General features: G+C 35.1%; 1 protein-coding gene across 2 annotated transcripts in view; it reads left to right on the top strand.

Annotated features, from left to right (window-relative positions):
* TAFA5 (TAFA chemokine like family member 5) overlaps nucleotides 1-19,586 on the top strand; it is a 346,749-nt gene that overhangs the window by 151,717 nt on the left and 175,446 nt on the right. For both annotated transcript variants that reach the window (XM_072147087.1, XM_072147088.1), the window contains exon 2: nucleotides 13,650-13,799. In XM_072147087.1, the coding sequence (XP_072003188.1) occupies nucleotides 13,650-13,799 (150 nt within the window). The remainder of the gene's footprint in view (nucleotides 1-13,649; nucleotides 13,800-19,586) is intronic.

Raw genomic sequence — 19,586 nt, 5'->3', positions numbered from 1 at the left:
AGAAGAATTGTAGGAATTGAGCTATAATATTGGTTGTCTGAGGATATCACATTGCAAGTAGGAATTATTTTTAAAAGCTAATTTAGTTTTTAGAAAGCTCTACCAAAAGTATATATTTGTAACAAGGATACAAAAAGTAAACAAGACAATTCAATCATGAAGATAAATACACAGATTTTTGTCTCTATTTATAATCCAATACTTGCCAAAGCTAAAGTCAAATGTAAAACTCCCATGGTTCTACTTCCTTGGATGCTGTTACAATTGTGAAAGCATTAAAATGTGTGATTTTGAACAGATTTTCTATTTGAAACGGATATGAAATTTTGATTCTCCTACGGAATAAAATAAAAATTCTAACTGATGGGACATAGTAGAAATAAACAATATCAAATGAATTGGTGATCATGCAATAATAATAAATGTATGATGCTAGAAGTAACTTCAAAAGCCTTATGGGCTAGTTTCCCAGAGTAATGGGTTGTCAGGCTGTTACAGTGGTTGCAGTTCTTTAACAATCTTATCTGTGTGATAATGGAATATGGAATATTTAGATTCAGTCATAAATAAAGAGGGGGAGTTTGACAAAATTATTATTTATTATTACTATTATAAACTTATCTAATGCTACCCCAGATTCATCATTGTGATGATGCATCCGTTGCAGTTTAAAGGACATCTACCACCAGGTTCAAAACTGTGGTAGACATAAATTATAATGTGTCTCAGGTTCGCCTATTTTTGCGTCTGGTTTGTTTTTTATTATGACTTGTGATTTATGATGGATTTAGTTTTGCCTTAGTAAATGTATTTTTGAATTTTCTCATTTCTGATTCATATGCGCCTAAGTTTGCGCCAAATCTGTCTCAGTTTATTGCCCTACAAATTAGATCTAAGTTGTGACCAATAATGAAACAAGATTTTAAAAAAGTGGCAAAACATTTAGGGTTTCATTTTTGCACAAAAAAGTAACTGCATGTACAATGTCCAGAATATATTGTGTTGTAAGTGCAGAGATTAAAATGTACAGATATATTTTTAAAAAAAATCTTGCTCAAATGAGTCTTTGCTTTTTTTATTATAATGTATAAAAAATGGATCAGCAGATCTGCACATTAAAATTATAAAATAAGACAATTATGCCCCTCAATAATATGATCCAATAGAAAATGTTGTTGTTGCATGCAGTCCTTCATCCTGGTGGTAGATGCCCTTTAAGACTGTCGGGTACTGCCAGTCAAAACTGTGCGCCACAATGTGGTGCACCCTCCTTTTTTCTTTTGTCACACAGACTGTTTTCCATATCCCGTTCTCAGAAGCCACACCCCATTTGTAGGAAAAGTCAGAAAAGTGCTAAAATTGATCTGAAAGCCTTGATAACTGTATGAGAAGCTGTTTTAGTTTTTTTGCAAATCTACCATTAATCTACCACAAGTACATTAACCCCTCCCACACACAAACCCAAGAATCTAATAATAATGGAAGCATTTTTCTTAATATATATTACATATACCTATAAAAAAAAATTTATAACTTGTAAACTTTTTATTTAATGTTATTTAAAAAAAAAATATGAATATTGGTGTCAAACAGTTTACAAGATTAAGCCCGAGTACTTTAAGATCTTAAGTAAGATCTGAGCATTATATTCATTTTACATGGAAAGAAAAACAGTGTAAAATATAATACTTATCTACTGTACTCATTGTTGCTCATAAGTAACTTGAGATATAAAGGAACTGATTATTATTATCTCATAAAATATAAAATAGGTTCAAGATTTAGAGTCAAATGAGATCTCATAAGAGCTTTTTAGTACAGAAGATTATTAGGTGACCAATATCAGCAAATGGAGAAGAATGGCGTGAATAATGTGTGACGAATGAGAATGTTTCATTGGCAGGAAGATTATCAGTCCCTATAGTCATAAAATATTTAAAAATGAAATTGGGTCGTAGACAGTTCCTTCTTAACAAAGGATACATGTGTAACAATAGTTAATTGCAGTGATCAGGAACACCACAATCCCAAGCTCTACCACATCCTAAGATTTATATCTCTTGACCTACGGTAACATCCACTTTTAGCGGAAAGAACATGACTTTTTTTTCCTGATGGCCCATTTTGATCTGACTAGGAACGAAAATAGCTTTGTCATGTCCAGACCCTGTGTTCTACAAACCTATAACAATTCACACCTAAGCTAGAAAATAGCAATTTTGAGACTGTTCTTGATAAATGTTTTGGGATGGATGTCGCATGAGGGCAAAAGGTAGTGAGAGAACAACATTAACTTGTGAAAGTTTTCTTTAACTAAGCAAATATTGCAGTACTGTATAAAATTAGAGAACTAGTGAGCAGAAATGTAAAGATTTCTCGCTTTTTATTGTGAGGTGTGTTTATCTTTTCAGAACCCGTTAAATGCAAAGCAATTAAATCTTCAGACCAAATCTGGATTGTCTTAAAATCCCAAACAAATTCAACATTTGTCTCTGTTATAAATAGCTTGTTGCAGAAAACAAAATATGATTTGCAAATGCACATGTTGATTTGATGAAACAATTATGTCCTTTCTCAGGGAAACTAGCATGTTGTCATTTTTCTCTACTGGAGCAGAAACAAACCTGAATTTGAATCAGTCATTTCTTCCTCTCTTTTTATCTCTCACATTCATCTTTTGCACAAAGAACCATTTCTTTTCCTACCTACATACCAATTATTATAACAAGCTCGGCTTTTGTCTCCTTTCCCTTTTCCCTCTAGAGAAACATAATAGACAAAGTAACTCTCTGTGGTTTTTTTGTACTATATTCAATTTGGTAAAGAGGCAGTTTTTGAATTTTTAATTTGTAGTACTGCATAGGGCTAAGGCCTTTATACATGCAATAAATGTGTGGCCATATAACATAAATAATCTCTACAGCCTCCCCTAACATACATTTTCTCTGTATAGTGATAGTGAACAGATTGCTTGTTCTCTTTGTCAAATATGTGCACATAATTTTTAGCTTTTATTTTTGGACTGCTGATGCTGACCTTAACTTAAGAGAAAGCAAGAGTTTCTTCTAAACCAAAATAGCACTAGAAGTACAGTAAAAAGTTCCTATAAGGTCTTAATGACTGAGATTCAAGAAAGGTATTTATGGTGCCCTAAGAACCACATTTCATTATGTGCAGGTGAATAACAGAGAATTTCAGGGTGCTCCTTTGTGGCAGGAAAAAAACTTTAAAAAGCGGACTAAGATAGCAAAATAAATGTTAACCATACTCATAATAACTAAAATGTTGATAGTCCTGCAACAATTACTTGCAGTTTCAAATGGACAATGTGTTACCTTAGGGCCTATTCACACAGGTGTTACCATTCACATCCATATTGTCATCCATTGTTTTTTTCTTGTATGCAAAAAAAATGATGGTTTACAATTTGCAAGAAGTCCTTTCAGAGGACATAAAGGCTTGTGTTATCAGCAGTGATCCACAAACCTGAAAAAAAGACAGACTGTAATATTTTTACACATGTATCATAGTTTTGACTCTCTGTGGTGAATTTTAGAGACATTTGGCGGCTCTTTTTTGCGCCTTATTTAGGTTCCTGTCTTTTTACTTGTGATACATGTTCAGTTGCAAATGTCTCAAATCCACATGGACACAAACCACGTGAGGGGGTTATATGCAGGAGCGGACACTACTGTTAATTTGGGATTTGAGGCTGTGTCCTGCATTTTTAAACACTCTAGTCACACCCCAGGTAGATGATGACATATGAGGCTGTGGTCACACGTGGTGTTAAGGCTGCGGTCACACATTGCATTTTGAAACCAACCACATTACAACAGCTGAGGAGAGTTGATTTTCCTAATTACATTACTGTTAACATTTGCATTTATAAAACGCATAGTAAATGCAATGTAAACACATGCGTTAATGTCACGTTTATATTGCGTTTTGTAAATGCAAATGTTAACAGCAATGTAATAAGGCAAATCACCACTCCTCGGCTGTTGTGATTGGTTCCAAAATGCATTTAAAGCTCAATTATAATGCTATGTGTGACCTCACCCATAGAATTAACCAATAAATTAAAAAAAAATGTAAATGCAAAAATTTCGGAATTCTAAAAAAAACTTGTTACTGTGCTAAATTTTAAACATTTGAAGTGTGCAAAATAATTTTACTTTACATGATAAAATAGGGTCCTTGAAAAAAAAAATCCTTCCTTTGCACCTCCCTGGACCAGGTGCAGATTTGCACCTTAAAAAGTTGCAAAAATAAGCCAAAAAAGTGATACATAAGTGAAAAGTTGCACGGAACATCTGGGAGACAATGATACATAAGGCACACTGCACAAGGGGCAGCCAAAGCGTACTTGAAAAACAACAGAGTAAAAAGTTGCAAGAAAGTCACAAAAACGACAAAAGCGCAAAAATGAGTCAATTTGACTAGCATAAATAATGATACATGTCCACCACAGAATATAGTGGGTCAGTAAATCATGGCTGACATACCAGGGGAAAAAAATATTTCTGATTGAGCCCTTAAAATGAATGTTCATGGATTGTAAGAAGCATAACTTGAAGCTCACTGCTCCTATTGGAATATGTGAAACTATTCTCTCTAACAACAATGGGAACTGTATTAAACTAGTGACTTTTTAATGCACAAGTGTTAGGGTTATGTCGGTATATATTATTATATCCTTTTTTCTTGTGAAACAGCTATATTTTACATAAAAAGTTGACAGCTTATGTATATGCTTCCAACTCCTGTATATGAATATGGGAATTTAAAGTTCAATGTATTTAAATCTGTGCAAATAAATTCAAAACTTAGAAATATATTGATGAACATAAATCTGAAAATAGAGAACATTTCTGAATCACATACTTTTTCATATATCCCATCAGATCATGTCAAATAACATATGTAATTTACAGAAATGGTGCCATCCTAGTTTATTTTATACAAAGAATAAAAGTAGGACAGTGCCATTAATTGGATAACAGTTGAGAGATTAACTGAGTAATGGTGTCGTATGACACTGATACAACATGTTTGAGAGGAACCAAAGCAGTAGTGATTCATTGCTTTACTAACCCTGAAAAGCATCTTTGATTTTCATGTACTCCAGCAGAGACAGCTGCCCTTTTCAGTGCTGATCTTGTTTAATTTGGTAGACTTACCATGCTCTGTACAGCACTGATAAATTTTCTGGAACAAGACTTTTATAGATATAACTCAAATTAATTTCTTTGTATCTGCTGGAATAATTTGAATTTTCCAAAGTTCTTAAGCTGCCAGAGAGGATCTGAAATAGCTTCCATTATAGTGAACTGCAGTAGTGATAAGTTTTGTTCCTTGTCCAGAAATAGGATTACCATGATGTACCTTCAAGGTTATTTCTAGGTGCAAACCTTACAGTTAATTATACCATCATCACATGGAGCTTATACAATATTGTAATGCTTTAAAGGTCAAAACTGCATTGAGACTTACAGTCTTTACAAAGTCATTACACCCTCTTATGATTTTATGTATACAGCTACAGATACAACACATTCGAATATTTCATCATTGGGGAAGAATTTGGGCTCACTTATCTTTACCCATTGCTTCGGTTCACTGAAGTCTGTGGCCATTTGTTAAGGTCCTGTTCTTCAGTTGGATCGAGGTCTGGATTTTGACTTGGCAATTGCCACACCTCATGATTATCTTCTTCAGCTGTTCTGTTGTAGATTTCTGGTGAGATTGAGACCATTGTCCAGTTTAATGGTCCACTTTCACACAAGCATAAGCTATGCAATGGCTTAACCTTCAACTCGAAGACATGTTGGCATACAGGGGAGTTAATGGTTGACTCTCTGGAGGTCATATATAAAGACCAGTGTTTTTTTTATCCTTTGCCTTTTCATTGAATGTACCTAAATAATGAAGAGGTACCTAATTAATAAAGAGGATCTAATATACACAAGAATTTTAGGGATTTTATTGAGCTTTCATGACAATTTTGAGTGTGTGGGGGGGAGATCATAAATCAGACGGAGGTCAGTTGATGTTTGGTGTTTGTGTTTTAGCCATCCTAAATAAGCCACACGAGTTCAGGAATTTTCTAATTCTATTATCATAAACATTAACAGTTATCATGCTGATTCTGAGACCTGCAGTAACTTGGGTGCTTCGAAAAATCTCTGATCATTACTAGGTTCTGCCTTGCAGTGAATTTTCCAGAATTTTCATCCAGAAAAGGTTATCAACTCCAAATTGTAATACCTTTTGAAGACCAGCTTTGTTATTACATTAGGTTGTAATTTCTTTTTTTTTAGTAATACTATAAATGTTTTATATACAATATCCACAAAAATACTAGTTATCTTTATAATTATAACTTGACCACCAAGTTCTTTCCATTTCCATTACAAAATTTAAATACAGATTTAAAAAAAAAAACTTGAGGCTGGTATACTGAAAATCTCTAAATTATTATTTATGGTTTTCCCCCCAGATGCTAAAGTTAGTGTTTCGTGGATCTAGCAAGAGATTGAAAAAGCTTATGCGTCTTGTAAAGTTTAATTTTATAACATTGAAACTTTTTCCCACACTGCTCAATAAGGAGATTCAGGTTTCCAGGAATAATTATATATTTTCCATTTCATGCCAATACTGAGTGCTTCATCAGGCCAATGTATTTAGTCAACATCTTTGTTTGCCTTACTATGCTTTTATTTTTCTAAGTACCTTACCGACAGTGTCTTATGAGTCTAGTGTATTAATGAGCTGAACTTGTTATTCGTTCACCTAACCTGACAAACAAGCTTGTATCAATGTGTTTCGCAACTTACTGCTGCAGAAAATTTCACGGTCCTTAGTTCAAGTTGTACTTAAAGGAGTTTCTTTGCCAGGTTTGGTGGATATAGATTGAGTTTACCTCTATACAGCTAAAGTATATAGACTTTAGACTTCAGTACAATACACAGCTATATTTTTTTCTTACTTCTTATTTTTACATTATCAGCTGAGTGTATTGTGTTGTTCCATTTTCACAGACTACTCCGTTCTGTGACCCTGTCAGATGTGGCAAGCTTTTATCTGGTAAATGTCTTTTGAGAAGGAACATTTACAATAAATCTAAAATAAAATTGAAATATTTTTAATACAAATGATTTCATGGAAGAAATATCATTTTTGCAAAGCATATTGCCATGAAATGACTTAAAAGCTTTCAGTGAATGAGGGAGCTGCTATATTTTTATTGCAACTAGCATGGCAAATTCTTTTATGTTTTATCTCAGTGTTACTGTAGTTATCTATTAGCCTTTGTTTGACAATCTACTATAGCAAAATTATTAGGCAGCAACTGCTTTTCACTGTGCAATTTGGCCTTCTGATTTCTCCATTTTTCAAAGCCGTGCATCAGCCAGTGAGTGATTATCCTTTTCTTGTTGTGAAGATTATAATTTTCTGCATGTCTGGTGTAGCTAGTAAGGATAAAAGGATGTTTTCAAATCCATTTAAATGGAAAAAAAAATCACAGGAAAGTCGATTGTATGGAAATAAACAATGAGAAGATACATCTTAGTGTTTTTTCTCACAACTATGAATAGATGACTAAATATCTCTTTTGAGCCACTGTGAATTAGCAAGTGGGGATTTTTAAAATGGTGATTCCTTCATCATTAAATAGGCTGGGAAAGTAGACTGCCTTTGTCAGTCACTTAAGTCATGTACATAAATGAGACTTTTTATGAAGCTTGAGGAGACTTTTAGCATTCATTTTTATTTGCACTGTTAATGAGGTGTTGCCTTCTTAAAGCTCTTATTTAAAGAATGATGGTAATTGTTTTGCCATCCTTGCAGGGTGTTTAAGGAAAGCTTTCCAGACAAGACACAAAGAAAACAATTATCGGTGGTAATAAGAGGTCCATCTTGTATTCCAAAGACATCTTGCAAATGTCATGCTTTAAAACTCTTTTTACAGCAATTCCTTAAGCTTGAACATTAAGGCCTTTGTTTAATTAGGAATTGTGTGACCTTCAAGTTGTTCACAGAGTTTAAATAGTTAGCAACAGCAATGATAAGTTTAATGAATATTGGACTGGGGTGGCTAAATATCAGTCATGTAAATCAATTTAGGCTTACCGGCCATTAAATCTCAGTTTTACTATTTCAGTCTATGGATATTTTGGTTCATGAACCTTCTGACAGATCATTGTCATCAATTACTCAGAGAATGATTTAACACTCATTTCTGCTGCTGTAAACAGATGCCGGAATGAGATCCTAGTTTTCTCTGATTTACCATCATAATTGATTCCCTGTATACTTTATTTCATTTTAGATTTAGTTTAATAGTAAATAAAAGATAACATTGGTGAAGAACAATCAATACAATTTTTGGGCGTGAGTTACCAATAGAATAATAGTTGAGAAGCTCATGCCTTGGGAATTCTGCACTTTGCATGTACAAATTTCAAAATTACTAATTATTATATTCCTTATTATTTTTATAAGAATATCTATGTTAATATTGTCTTAAGTCTACATGGATAGAAAGCCATAAATTACAAAAGTTTATGCAGTGTTAGTACAGTGCCTACCAGGTGCAAACATAATAGGGTACATTTACTAAGAACAGTGCAAACTGCACTATGTGCAGTTTGGCTGTGTATACTACAGATTCAGGATTTCTGGCACACATTCATCATGAATCTGGCACTTCCTGCACAGCTCTGACAGAGTGCACCACTTTTTTTTGGTGCACCTTTAACATGGAGCATGTGACACATGCTTTTTTAGGCATAATTTTTGGTGCAGAACAGACCCCCCCAGACTCCCCCAGAAGAAGCCTTGGTGGCGAAACACGTGTCGAGGTCCGTCCACATTACGGTGGCCTGTATATTTTATACTTGTGGTTTCTCTGGATCTATTAGCATCATTATTTAACCCCTGTTAACTCCTAAGACAACTGGGGCATTAATTTGGTGCTGTAGTTATACAATGTCTCTGACTGATTATAGTCTTTGTTCACCGCATATACTAATTCTCAGAGATTATACCATTGATAATTATGTACATCCGCGCTATGTGCATTGTGTGTTAGTCTGTTGTTGTTCTTGTGTTGTCCATTTTATCCCTACGGGAAGCTTTCAGTCATTTAATAAAGATTATTGAATTTTGCTACCCCTTGGTATCATATTTTCTTTACATAAATTGAGTAGGTATTTATAAGGAAGGGGCGTGGTGGTGTTTAGCCCAACTTAGCCATCTCCATAAACTTTTGGTGTACTACAGGGAAAAAAATGGTCTGAAATCAAAAGAAAAACAGGCACAACCCATGTACAATTTTGGCGCACAACTGATTTATGTCGGCCTTTTTATGGCGCCCGACTGATTAGTTCCATCTGCGCATTAATTACTTACAGACGTGCGCTACTTTTTATACATAGGGCTATGCTTTCTGTCATTGGATCTCAGATGCCGACTGTTGAGTTTGAGACAGAATTAATGAATCCCCCCCCCCAATGAGTCAACTACTGATAATGGATAACATCACAACTTTTTACACCCTCATGCACAGAGCATGCCTAGAACACGCTCCTTACACCGCAGTGTTAGCTCGAGTCTACTACAGCCATAAATCATATCACTAAATGCTGTGAAAAAGGCTCAGGATCAGCTCGGAATATGGAAGGAATAAAAGAAAGTATTACGCACAAGTGAAATGTTTTGCAATCTCATTTTATTTAATAAAATAGAAAATTGGTGATACATTCCCTTTAAAGGATCCCAGTTGGGGGTAACTCGAAGAAAACTGCAGGTTTCAGAGTTTCTTAACCAAACACTCAAAACAAATAGGAACAATCCAGTGGATAGAGAGAAGCCATGGCCAGTGGTGTTACATGTCAATGGAGGTCATTTATCATAGAGAAGTCTGTTTGTTGTTGTTTTCTTCTTTTCTTCTTCTTTTCATTTTTTTCTTTGTTCTTATTTATCCTAAGGGTTTGCTGTGTTAAATGTATTCAATGCCATGTTTGCTCTTATTTTAAGTGGGACAATTTTTATGAAAAGGGTGGAAGTCATTTGTTCAAAGTTCTGCAACTTTTGGTAGATTTGAGCCAAATAATGTGCAAAGCTAACTATTACATCTACCCTGGTAGGATAAGTAAACAACTTTATAAATAAAAGAAAACTATGGAATAGATACAGGAATGGTTTTATGATGTAGCTGGATTACTCATCTCTCTCTCTAAATAAAGAATAATAAAAGATACCTTTGAGCAATACAGATCCTATTGTAAACTGTTTGTTCACCATTTAACCTGTAACTACATAAAATAAATATATATAGCTGTAAATCTGAGTTTCATTTTGTACCAATTTTTGTAATATATTGTCTCAGTGACAAGCCATAGTGATACTAATTATATTTTCACTCAATTTTGAAGATTAAATCCAATCAGCTTTTCCTTCTGAAGCAAGTATGCCGTTATGCATATGCAAAATCGGTCACATAATTAAATTACTTTTCTATCTAAATGAAATATTCTTGCTTCAATTTAGAAATTCATTCTATTTTCTTTTTATCAAAACATTGTATTTGCATGATAGATACTTATCAAACTAGACTTTATGAAGTATTTCGGAGAGGAAAGTAATGGACACTGTAAAAAGTCTGTTCGGCATCAGTGCTAAAAAGGCTATTTAACTATTTTATCATCTGAAATTCAGGTCTTTCATGAAGCAATGATATCTGTAGCATTACAATGTGCTGTAATAACTAGTTTAATGCTATTTTTTATCCTTCAATTGATATTACACTAGTTTATCCATTATATTTTAAGAGAAGGGTTAGAACATTTTCTTGTCATTTTCAGGACATGCCCATATTTCCTAAATGATAAGGCAGGCTGAATTCCCTGAAATCTCCTAAAAATAAGTCCGATAATAAAAATTCTAGAATCATAATAGACAAATATGGGAAATATGTTTTAATAATTTACTAATAGGCTAATGACCGGATAGATATGTTGGCAATCAGAATGGTGGTTGCAGAACTGTTCCCTGTTGCTCCATTGTTCCATGGTGTTAGTCATTGCTGTTCTCTAAAATAGACTCTAGCTCCGTCAGGTTGCTAAATTGTCATGTTCATATGCATATGCATCGATAGGAAAGGTGACTGGAATGTAAATTTCTCCATGACAATAATCTACCTCATAGAAAACAGAAAATTATATTCTCATTAGTACAGCAAATTCTGTTGGATTCGCAACCTCAGTTACATCTTGCCATGTATAATTTATCCCAATAGCAATATTTTTCTTAGTTTTTTTCAAATGATGTTTAGTGACTATATGTTACAGGCAAACCTTAAAGGGTAAGACATTTAATGTAACTCTCAAAAACTAAGAATCTCCTAGTTATGAGTAGAAAAGTTTGAGTGCTGTACCTTTACTAGGTTTCACTGTACTTTAAGTAGCTGATCATGTAATACTTTAAAGTTTAATTTGCAGTTTAACAACTTCACAAATGCGGGTGTAAATTGTTATCTGGAAAGCACAACAACAAGGATAATGACATGTAAAACATATGCAGCTTTATTTTATGACCTACTTAAAACTGTTTCCAAAGTTTTAGTGACAAGTGTAGAAATTGGCACAGTGTAAGAGTCAGGCCTAAGATACAGTGTAACATTCTTCCTGTTTCCTATGGTATATTGGATATTTAAAAAAAAGTTTCTTCATTTTAAGAAATATTCATGCTGTTAATAACTATCTTTTGGAAACCCTTTAGAAAGGCACACTTAAGAGTTGCTGGCTGAGCTCTATGCTTCCCTGTTATTACGTCTGTGTGCCCTAAATGTAAGAAATAATTATGGTTCATGGCTCTCCAAACTTTATAAGAACTGACCAAGAAAGAATGTTTCATTACTAATACGGTGGGGCTTATGTTTCAAAAGTACAGAATGAAAGTAGTAGGAGTATTTCCTGTTGCTCTAGTTCAACCAGTCCTAAAAATTATACAAAATAATTTTTTTTTGGTTTTTGTTTTCTAATTTGCCCTGCAGTGGATACTTATAGAGGTGTAGGTAATTTCCAGTGACTGGTCTATAGTTGACTGGTCATATCATGGTAACTGTTGGTTAATTGATTAAAGACATTTTGGGTTTTAGAGAAGGAAATATTGTCTTTGTCATAATACTGTGAGTGGCTTTAAGTGTTGTGGTGGTCACTACTTTTTATTATTATGTTTTTATTATCGTGGCACTGTGGCTGCAGTCACCATTACTGTTGCACTATAGCAAGATGTGTAGGTGCAGTCAGTGGACAACTCATGGTCAGAGCAGGCAATTTGCTAAACGAGTGATAGAACAGAGCAGGCAGCAAAACTTTAGATTCCATATATACAGGCAAAGGTTAGGGCAGGAAGCACAGTCAGGTAACTAAAGCTAGTTTGAGATCAAGAAACTGATAAACAGTACAGAGAAGAATATTTAGAGAACACTTGCAAGCTAGGACCATTTCTTTAGGCAGGTACCGGTTCAAGAAGATGCTTACACAGGAAAGACAGGAGATTAACTGACAGAACCTTGCTACAAGGTTTTGCAATTCTAGTGTCATTAGTTGCTTTATTCTTAAATATATTCAGTATTATACATATTTTCTATATTTTAACATGTTACAGACCCCTGAATTAAATAGATATATGATGTGCTAAATGTCACATTCACATCATACAACTGTATATAACATAGATGAACCTATAACAACAAGATTAAAGAATACATGAGAAGAACTATAGATTTGTGGAGCTTACAGCTTAAATGAAATGTGTTCTCTGTCTTTAGTTCTTCCTCATATAAAGAGGCATTGTTTATATAAACAGATGGAGCAGAATTAGGTTAACAGTGTTTTACATTTACAGATTCTAAGTATCTGAAAAAAAGTTTCAAACACAGTTGTATTACATCTCCAGCGGATGTTATAAATAATAGCAGTTGCCTCATTAACAACAGTTTTTCACCTTGATTAGATACTGCATAATTTATACATTTCACACCTGGGAGGATAATAATTCACAATTACAATAGCATTTGGAGATATAGGCAGTGCATGCTAATGCAGGTTAGTCATGCAGACGACGATAAACCCTTATAGTGGTCAAAAACTACATCCTGGTTATTTGTTTTCAGTATAATCCTATCTATCGATATATCTACATATAAATATAATATATAAGTCTATTTTATATATATATATATATATATATATATATATATGTATATATGTGTATATATATATATATATATATATATATATATATATATATATATAACTAAAATATATCATTGCTTCAAGATTCATACCTGCATTTCACCTGTGTTCAAAACTACATCAAAGTAACTCTGACCTGATTGACCCAACTCTCCTTCTGGAGGCCAATAACAATTTTCTTGACAGCATCACTTTGCTGGGTTTTGACATGTCCAGCTCCGAGAAAAATTATATGTCATCTCAGTTTGATTACATCCTCCAGCTTATTTCCCATTTGGAGAGAAGTGGCTTTTGCTGCATGGGGCCTCACTCTGTTTACCTATAATTGATTGCTTATAGTCCCATATCTGACATTGCTACCTGTTGCTGTTTTTTTTCCAGGTCAACTGGCTGCAGGTACGTGTGAGGTTGTTACATATGACAGAGATAACAGTCAACCCCGAAGGACCATAGCCCGACAAACTGCTCGCTGTGCATGTAGAAAAGGACAGATTGCTGGCACAACAAGAGCAAGCCCAGCCTGCGTAGATGGTAAGAACGCTATGTTATTATTGCATTTCTGATACGTGTAAGCTGCTGCTTTCTTTGAAACATTTGTAATGCATACATGCGGAAGACTTTATGATACATGTATACATATCAAAACATGTTTAAGTTTCTCAGTGGTGTGTATCAAAGCGTTGGTTTATAGCCGCACAGCTGAGGATAAAGATGTAAAAGAGCGAGCCAGACATTAAATGGAGCGTTCTAATATTCTTTGAATTCTGAATTACTGGACTCAAAACATTTTTGAATAATGCAATAAAAATGTAGCTTATCAGATGTACCCACTGCTACCCGATTAGTAGCTTAAAAAATGCATTTTGCTCCAATTCAGATTCCGAGTTTTAATGCCACCCTCAGGCTAATGTGGCTTCTCCTGCGTGAAAGCTAATGTTGTGGGGGAAAAAGCACTTGCAGCATTGTTAGAACACAGCTTTTTTTCTTTATTTCTAGTATTTTGTCTCATTAAAATTATCATTGCGTATGACTCACTGCCAAATGGTAGCAGCCCGGAGCCTCCTCATATACTTATCCTAAGAACAAAATGTTTGTCTTTAGAAAAAAATAGCAATTTTGTGTGGCATAAACAAATTCTAATTGTCTTGCAGGTACTGTCATTACAACGCAAGACTCATTTTTTTATACTTGTAAACACAAATCTTCCTGAGGAAGCTAAGTAGACATTGTGATCCTGGCATGGATAAGCCGGATTTTCCTGCATTGGCTTTGAATTTCCCATTAAATTGTACTTACATATGCACAATTGTAAAAAACATGGAAGTAATTTGGAGAATTTTGGAATTGACTCGTCAGGATCTGCATATTAAACTGTTATTTAGACAGATCACCAACATAGTTAGTGGCCTATTACCAGTCTATATAAAGGTGTAAGACAGACCTACCTGCTAGTGACAGCAAAAAGCAAATGTCAACTATGGTAAAGGGGGGATTTATTCTGCTTGTAGTAGAATTGTGCTATGACATGTGTCTGGAAATGGCGCAGCCTATATGTAATGTGCCGGAAAGGGGTGGGGGTATTGTAAGGGAGGGAGCAAGTTACAATTCCTGGACTTGCATAATTTGTTGACCCGTAGCATTTTGCCAGATAGCTTATTTTGTGTGTTGAAAGTGGCAGAAAGTAAACATGTTTTATGCATAGTCTATAGTTATTTTTCTATGCAATCCTGAATATCTTAGAAAATAGAAGGACCTCATTGTTGATGGTAATTTTGGGTCTACATACAGGCCCCCTGTATGACTATTAGTTGTATTTGTATTTATGTGAAATTGTTGCTTTATTTCCTGTAAATGCTAACAGTTTGGGTCCACTAGGACAGATTGATCAACCTTAAATGCCTTATACCAACTGTATCAATGGTTTTAGACAGCTTGTGTGACAAGTACAAAGAAATCAAGCCTCAAAATAAGGGGATGGGGTTACAATGGTTAAGGAACTGCACCAAAAATGATGCTGTGTGCCAGAATTTGTGCATAAATGAAGAAAAAGGATAGGTGTAAAGTACGACTAGACAGTCTTATGCTAAACTAGATTTATCATGCAGCATAAGACAGAGAGCTAAATCTGGTAGAGCAGATCTGACAGTATGTGTGTTATAGATGAGATATAGCACAGCTGTGTATGTTATTATCCCTAGTAGAGTCATGTGTAATATACATCTCATGGATCTCATCATCTCTCATCTGTATTTTTCTATGTGTCAGATACTAATGAAGGTTCAGAAGCTAAATGAAGCAGTATATAAACCTGGACCAGTGTCAGCTCACAGAACTAGATGGATTATAATTAGAGATGAGCGAGCACTAAAATGCTCACGTGCTCATTATTCGAGACAAACTTTTCCAGATGCCCGAGTGCTCGTCTCGAATAACGAGCCCCATTGAAGTCAATGGGAGACCCGAGCATTTTTTTAATAAAACAGAACATTAAAAGAACAGTGCAAAAAAAATATTCCAGATGTTTGCAGATGTTTTCCTTGTAAGAACACATTGCAGGTGTTCACGCGTGTCTCCCGCTAAGTTAGGAGATGTGCATGAACATCTGGAATGTGAAGAATAGTGTTCTTTCAATGTGTTCTGCACTTAAATGGTCCTGTGTTCACTGTTTTTAAGGTTTTAATTCTATTCTTCACATTGCAGGTGTGCGCGCGTGTCTTACGATAGGTTCGGAGATAGGCGTGCACATCTGCAAAGTGAAGAATAGAATTAAAACATTAAAAACAGTGAACACAGGACCATTTAAGTGCAGAACACATTGAAAGAACAATATTCTTCACATTCCAGATGTTCCGAACATCTCCTAACTTAGCGGAAGACACGCGCGAACACCTGCAAAGTGAAGAATAGTGTTAGTTCAATGTGTTCTTACAAGTAAAACATCTGGAAACATGTGTAATATTTTTTTTTACATTAAAAATACTTTTATTCAATTTTATTTATTAATATACTGCTCGATCTCGAGCCGGCGAGATACTCGTCTGAGTAACGAGCCGGTCCGAGTATGCTAATACTCGATCGAGTAGTATACTCGGACGAGTATACCCGCTCATCTCTAATTATAATGTTTCTGTTCAGCGAGTCCCTGACCAAACTCTGGAGTCTTACACTGACTATCACTGAGTGATAGGAGCTAAAACAGCAATAAAACTGAGTAAAATTGCTAAGAAAATGAGCTTTATTATGTATACATTACTAGAGGATTCAAATTTGAGAATTTTCTTCCATGGCCAAACCCCTTTAAATAAGCACTCATGAGAGGATTACAATGCCTTGCATATTAGTAATGTAATCTTGCAAACAGAAGGACAGCAGTATTAATTTTCTGCATTCAGGTCACTACATTGTAACTCATTCATGTATCCTCTTGGAGTGGACTGGATATCAATTTCTATAAGCAGTCTATGAGATTCACACTGAATATTACCCAGACATGCATAGAAAAATTAACCTCTGGACTACACAACAGACACAAAGGAGGGTTATTCATCATACGCCCGTGCTCGTGCAACGGCATATGATAGCTCCGCTGCTGCTCTGGCCAGCCAGATACATCAAAAGGCTTCGCCAGCCGCCACCCCCTTTACACTCCTTCCTTGCCCTTCTGGCAGAGAGGTGGCATATTAGGGGAAATAATTGCAGGTGCTAGTTATAAGGTAGTATTTGCAATTATTTTAGGGCCTCTATGCCAGTGTCCAGGTGCAGAAACCCCGATAAATACCCCCAGTATGAATTGTTGACCTGAGCTGACACAGCCTCTTTAATATATGATTCTAAAAATAAGCTAATTTATGCTCAGATGATTTGGAACATAGATGGAGAGAGACTGCATTGTAATACAACTGAAAATAAGCTGTAGCTGTTATATAAGTTTAAAATGATCTAAACATGGAAATATATACAAACACATTCTCTTATTTGCCTTTATTGGGGTCAAAGGTGAAGGGTCCATAGTATAGATCTAGGGCTAATTTCCCAGGAAATGCTGTTATTACATAAGAACATGTATATGAAGGAAGGGCTAAATCAAATTCATAGCCTGACAGCAGGAGAAGCTGTGTCATTGCTGCCTTTCTTCTATGCACATATGAGTAGGTGGCTGTTTTCTCGGTATTGTTGTCACAAAGGACTTGGGCTGTCATATAACATTGCTTTACACACATGCAGGATTAAAGTCAATTTATCTCAGCTTTGTTATGCTAAGTGGTGGCTCTATGAAAGATATATCTTTGTTGCTTCGCTCCGCAAGTCCAGGCCATATCAACAATTCACCACTTCCTTACATTAGAGTTATATTGTTGCTACATTACCCTATAGATGCTTATTTCACGCAGAAGATGTAAAATGCTGTATGTTTTACTTTGTTAACATTACTGTCTGTTGTTTTATTTTCTTACTGGGGAAAGTTGAATAAAGCAATACATCCATTGTCACCTTTAATTTATTAGTTTTTTCCTCACATGTGGAAATTTTTATGGGCAAAACATCATGAGGGGAGGTATCATATATCATGAGTCAGTTTTTTCACTTATTTTCCTATCAGAAGTAAAACATTTTATGATATGTAAAGCTTTTCCAGAGAAATTGTCATTAAAATAAGTGCGTAGCGGAACATCCAGAATTGACCTGGACTTTCAGGCACTAATGACCATTAGTCATCAAGGGGTTAAAATAGTTTCCTATGGTTTCTTAAATACTGTATATCATATACAAATTACTTTTATATGAACACTGTAGATAGTACTAGGAGTTGCCTGCTATTAAAGCTGAGGTCTTTAACATAATGCATTTTACAGCTCTTGTATCATCACTTTTTGTGTGTGTGGACATGTATCTGTTTATTCAGGCACAATTAGAAAATATGTGCCCCATGAGTCACTTTGCTAATTTACTCAGTATACTCAGGACTCAATTCTGCTTCTTTCTTTTGTGACCTATTGGGTGAATAATATATGCTTTATTGATCACAGCTGTCATGTCCAAAGAAAGGCAGGGCAAAGCAGCCACGCAGGGAACCTGTAATAGAAAAACATTCAGCTAGTTCAGCAAAACCTGACAGCAGGTAAAAACATTCATATGTACAATCACATATTTCTAATCCACATACAGAGTGCTAGGGATTCTAGGATTTTATAGAAATGTGGAGGGAATTGTATCACATTAGCAATGCTCAATAAGTGCTTGTGTCGTGTACTCATTATGAGAAAGGGAAATGTTAGGGTCAAATATTGATTTATTCTGGAAAAATGCGATTTAAAACCTATTTGGTCTCTATGATGTTATTCTACATCATGTCTATTTTTGTAATTGACTCAGAGCAAAAAATAATTTATGCAGCACAGCTTGATGAAACCAGTTAACATGAAATCCTTCCCAAGAAGTACCCTTATGTTGTAGAACAGGGGTCATCAAGCAGGCTGATACATTGATATTGATATGAAACATACTGTTTTTATTGAAACCCTTGCTCATATCTGTCTTAGGAGTCCAATGAGTAGTCTTAGCAACTTGGCGCCACAGCACTGCTTTTTCACATCCTAATATGATGACCCAGTCTCTGTTAGGACATGACAAAGCACACTATAAATGTTTTACTAACCAACTCCACACACACTTCTAGTATAATACTAGTTTCAGGCACGGAGCAAGTTAGGAAACCGCAGCCTGTGATCTAGGAGCCCCTAATACCCAGTACTCAGTCTATATATATTTCACATAGAAAATGAATTATGTAGATTAAAATGTCCCCTATTCCCCTTAATAATATTCTTAAGGGATTATGTTTACATAATGCGGTCAATCTTTGGGAGAACCGATTTCCACAGTTTTAGTATCTCCTAGGCTCTGCTGAAGCAACATAGCACCCAAAATCCTTTTCAGTGAAATTTGTGCTCAGAAGCCAAATAATGTTCTCCCTTTCTTCTGTGCCCTGCTGGGTGCACAAACAGCATGCTTCACACATATATATCAGCATTGTAGCCGGGATAACTGACCATATGTCATATATGTGGGTATAAACTGCTCTTTGGGCACACAGAAGTGCCCGAAGAAAAAGAACATTATTTGGCAAAACTGGGTCACAAATTACTTGGTTTGTGGATGCCATATAACTTTTGAAGTATGTCAGAATTGCCACTATAGTGGAAAACTCTCGAAGGGACCTTATTTTGGAAACTGGATTCTTATGGAGTATATCCAGGGATGCAGTGAAAATCTTGACCCCTAGGTATTACAAATTTTATTTCAAGAAATGAATCAATG

Source organism: Engystomops pustulosus, chromosome 4 (genome assembly GCF_040894005.1).
Source record: "Engystomops pustulosus chromosome 4, aEngPut4.maternal, whole genome shotgun sequence".
Taxonomy (NCBI): domain Eukaryota; kingdom Metazoa; phylum Chordata; class Amphibia; order Anura; family Leptodactylidae; genus Engystomops; species Engystomops pustulosus.
Note: the sequence above shows the minus strand (reverse complement) of the source record. Positions and strands in the feature narration are given on the sequence as shown.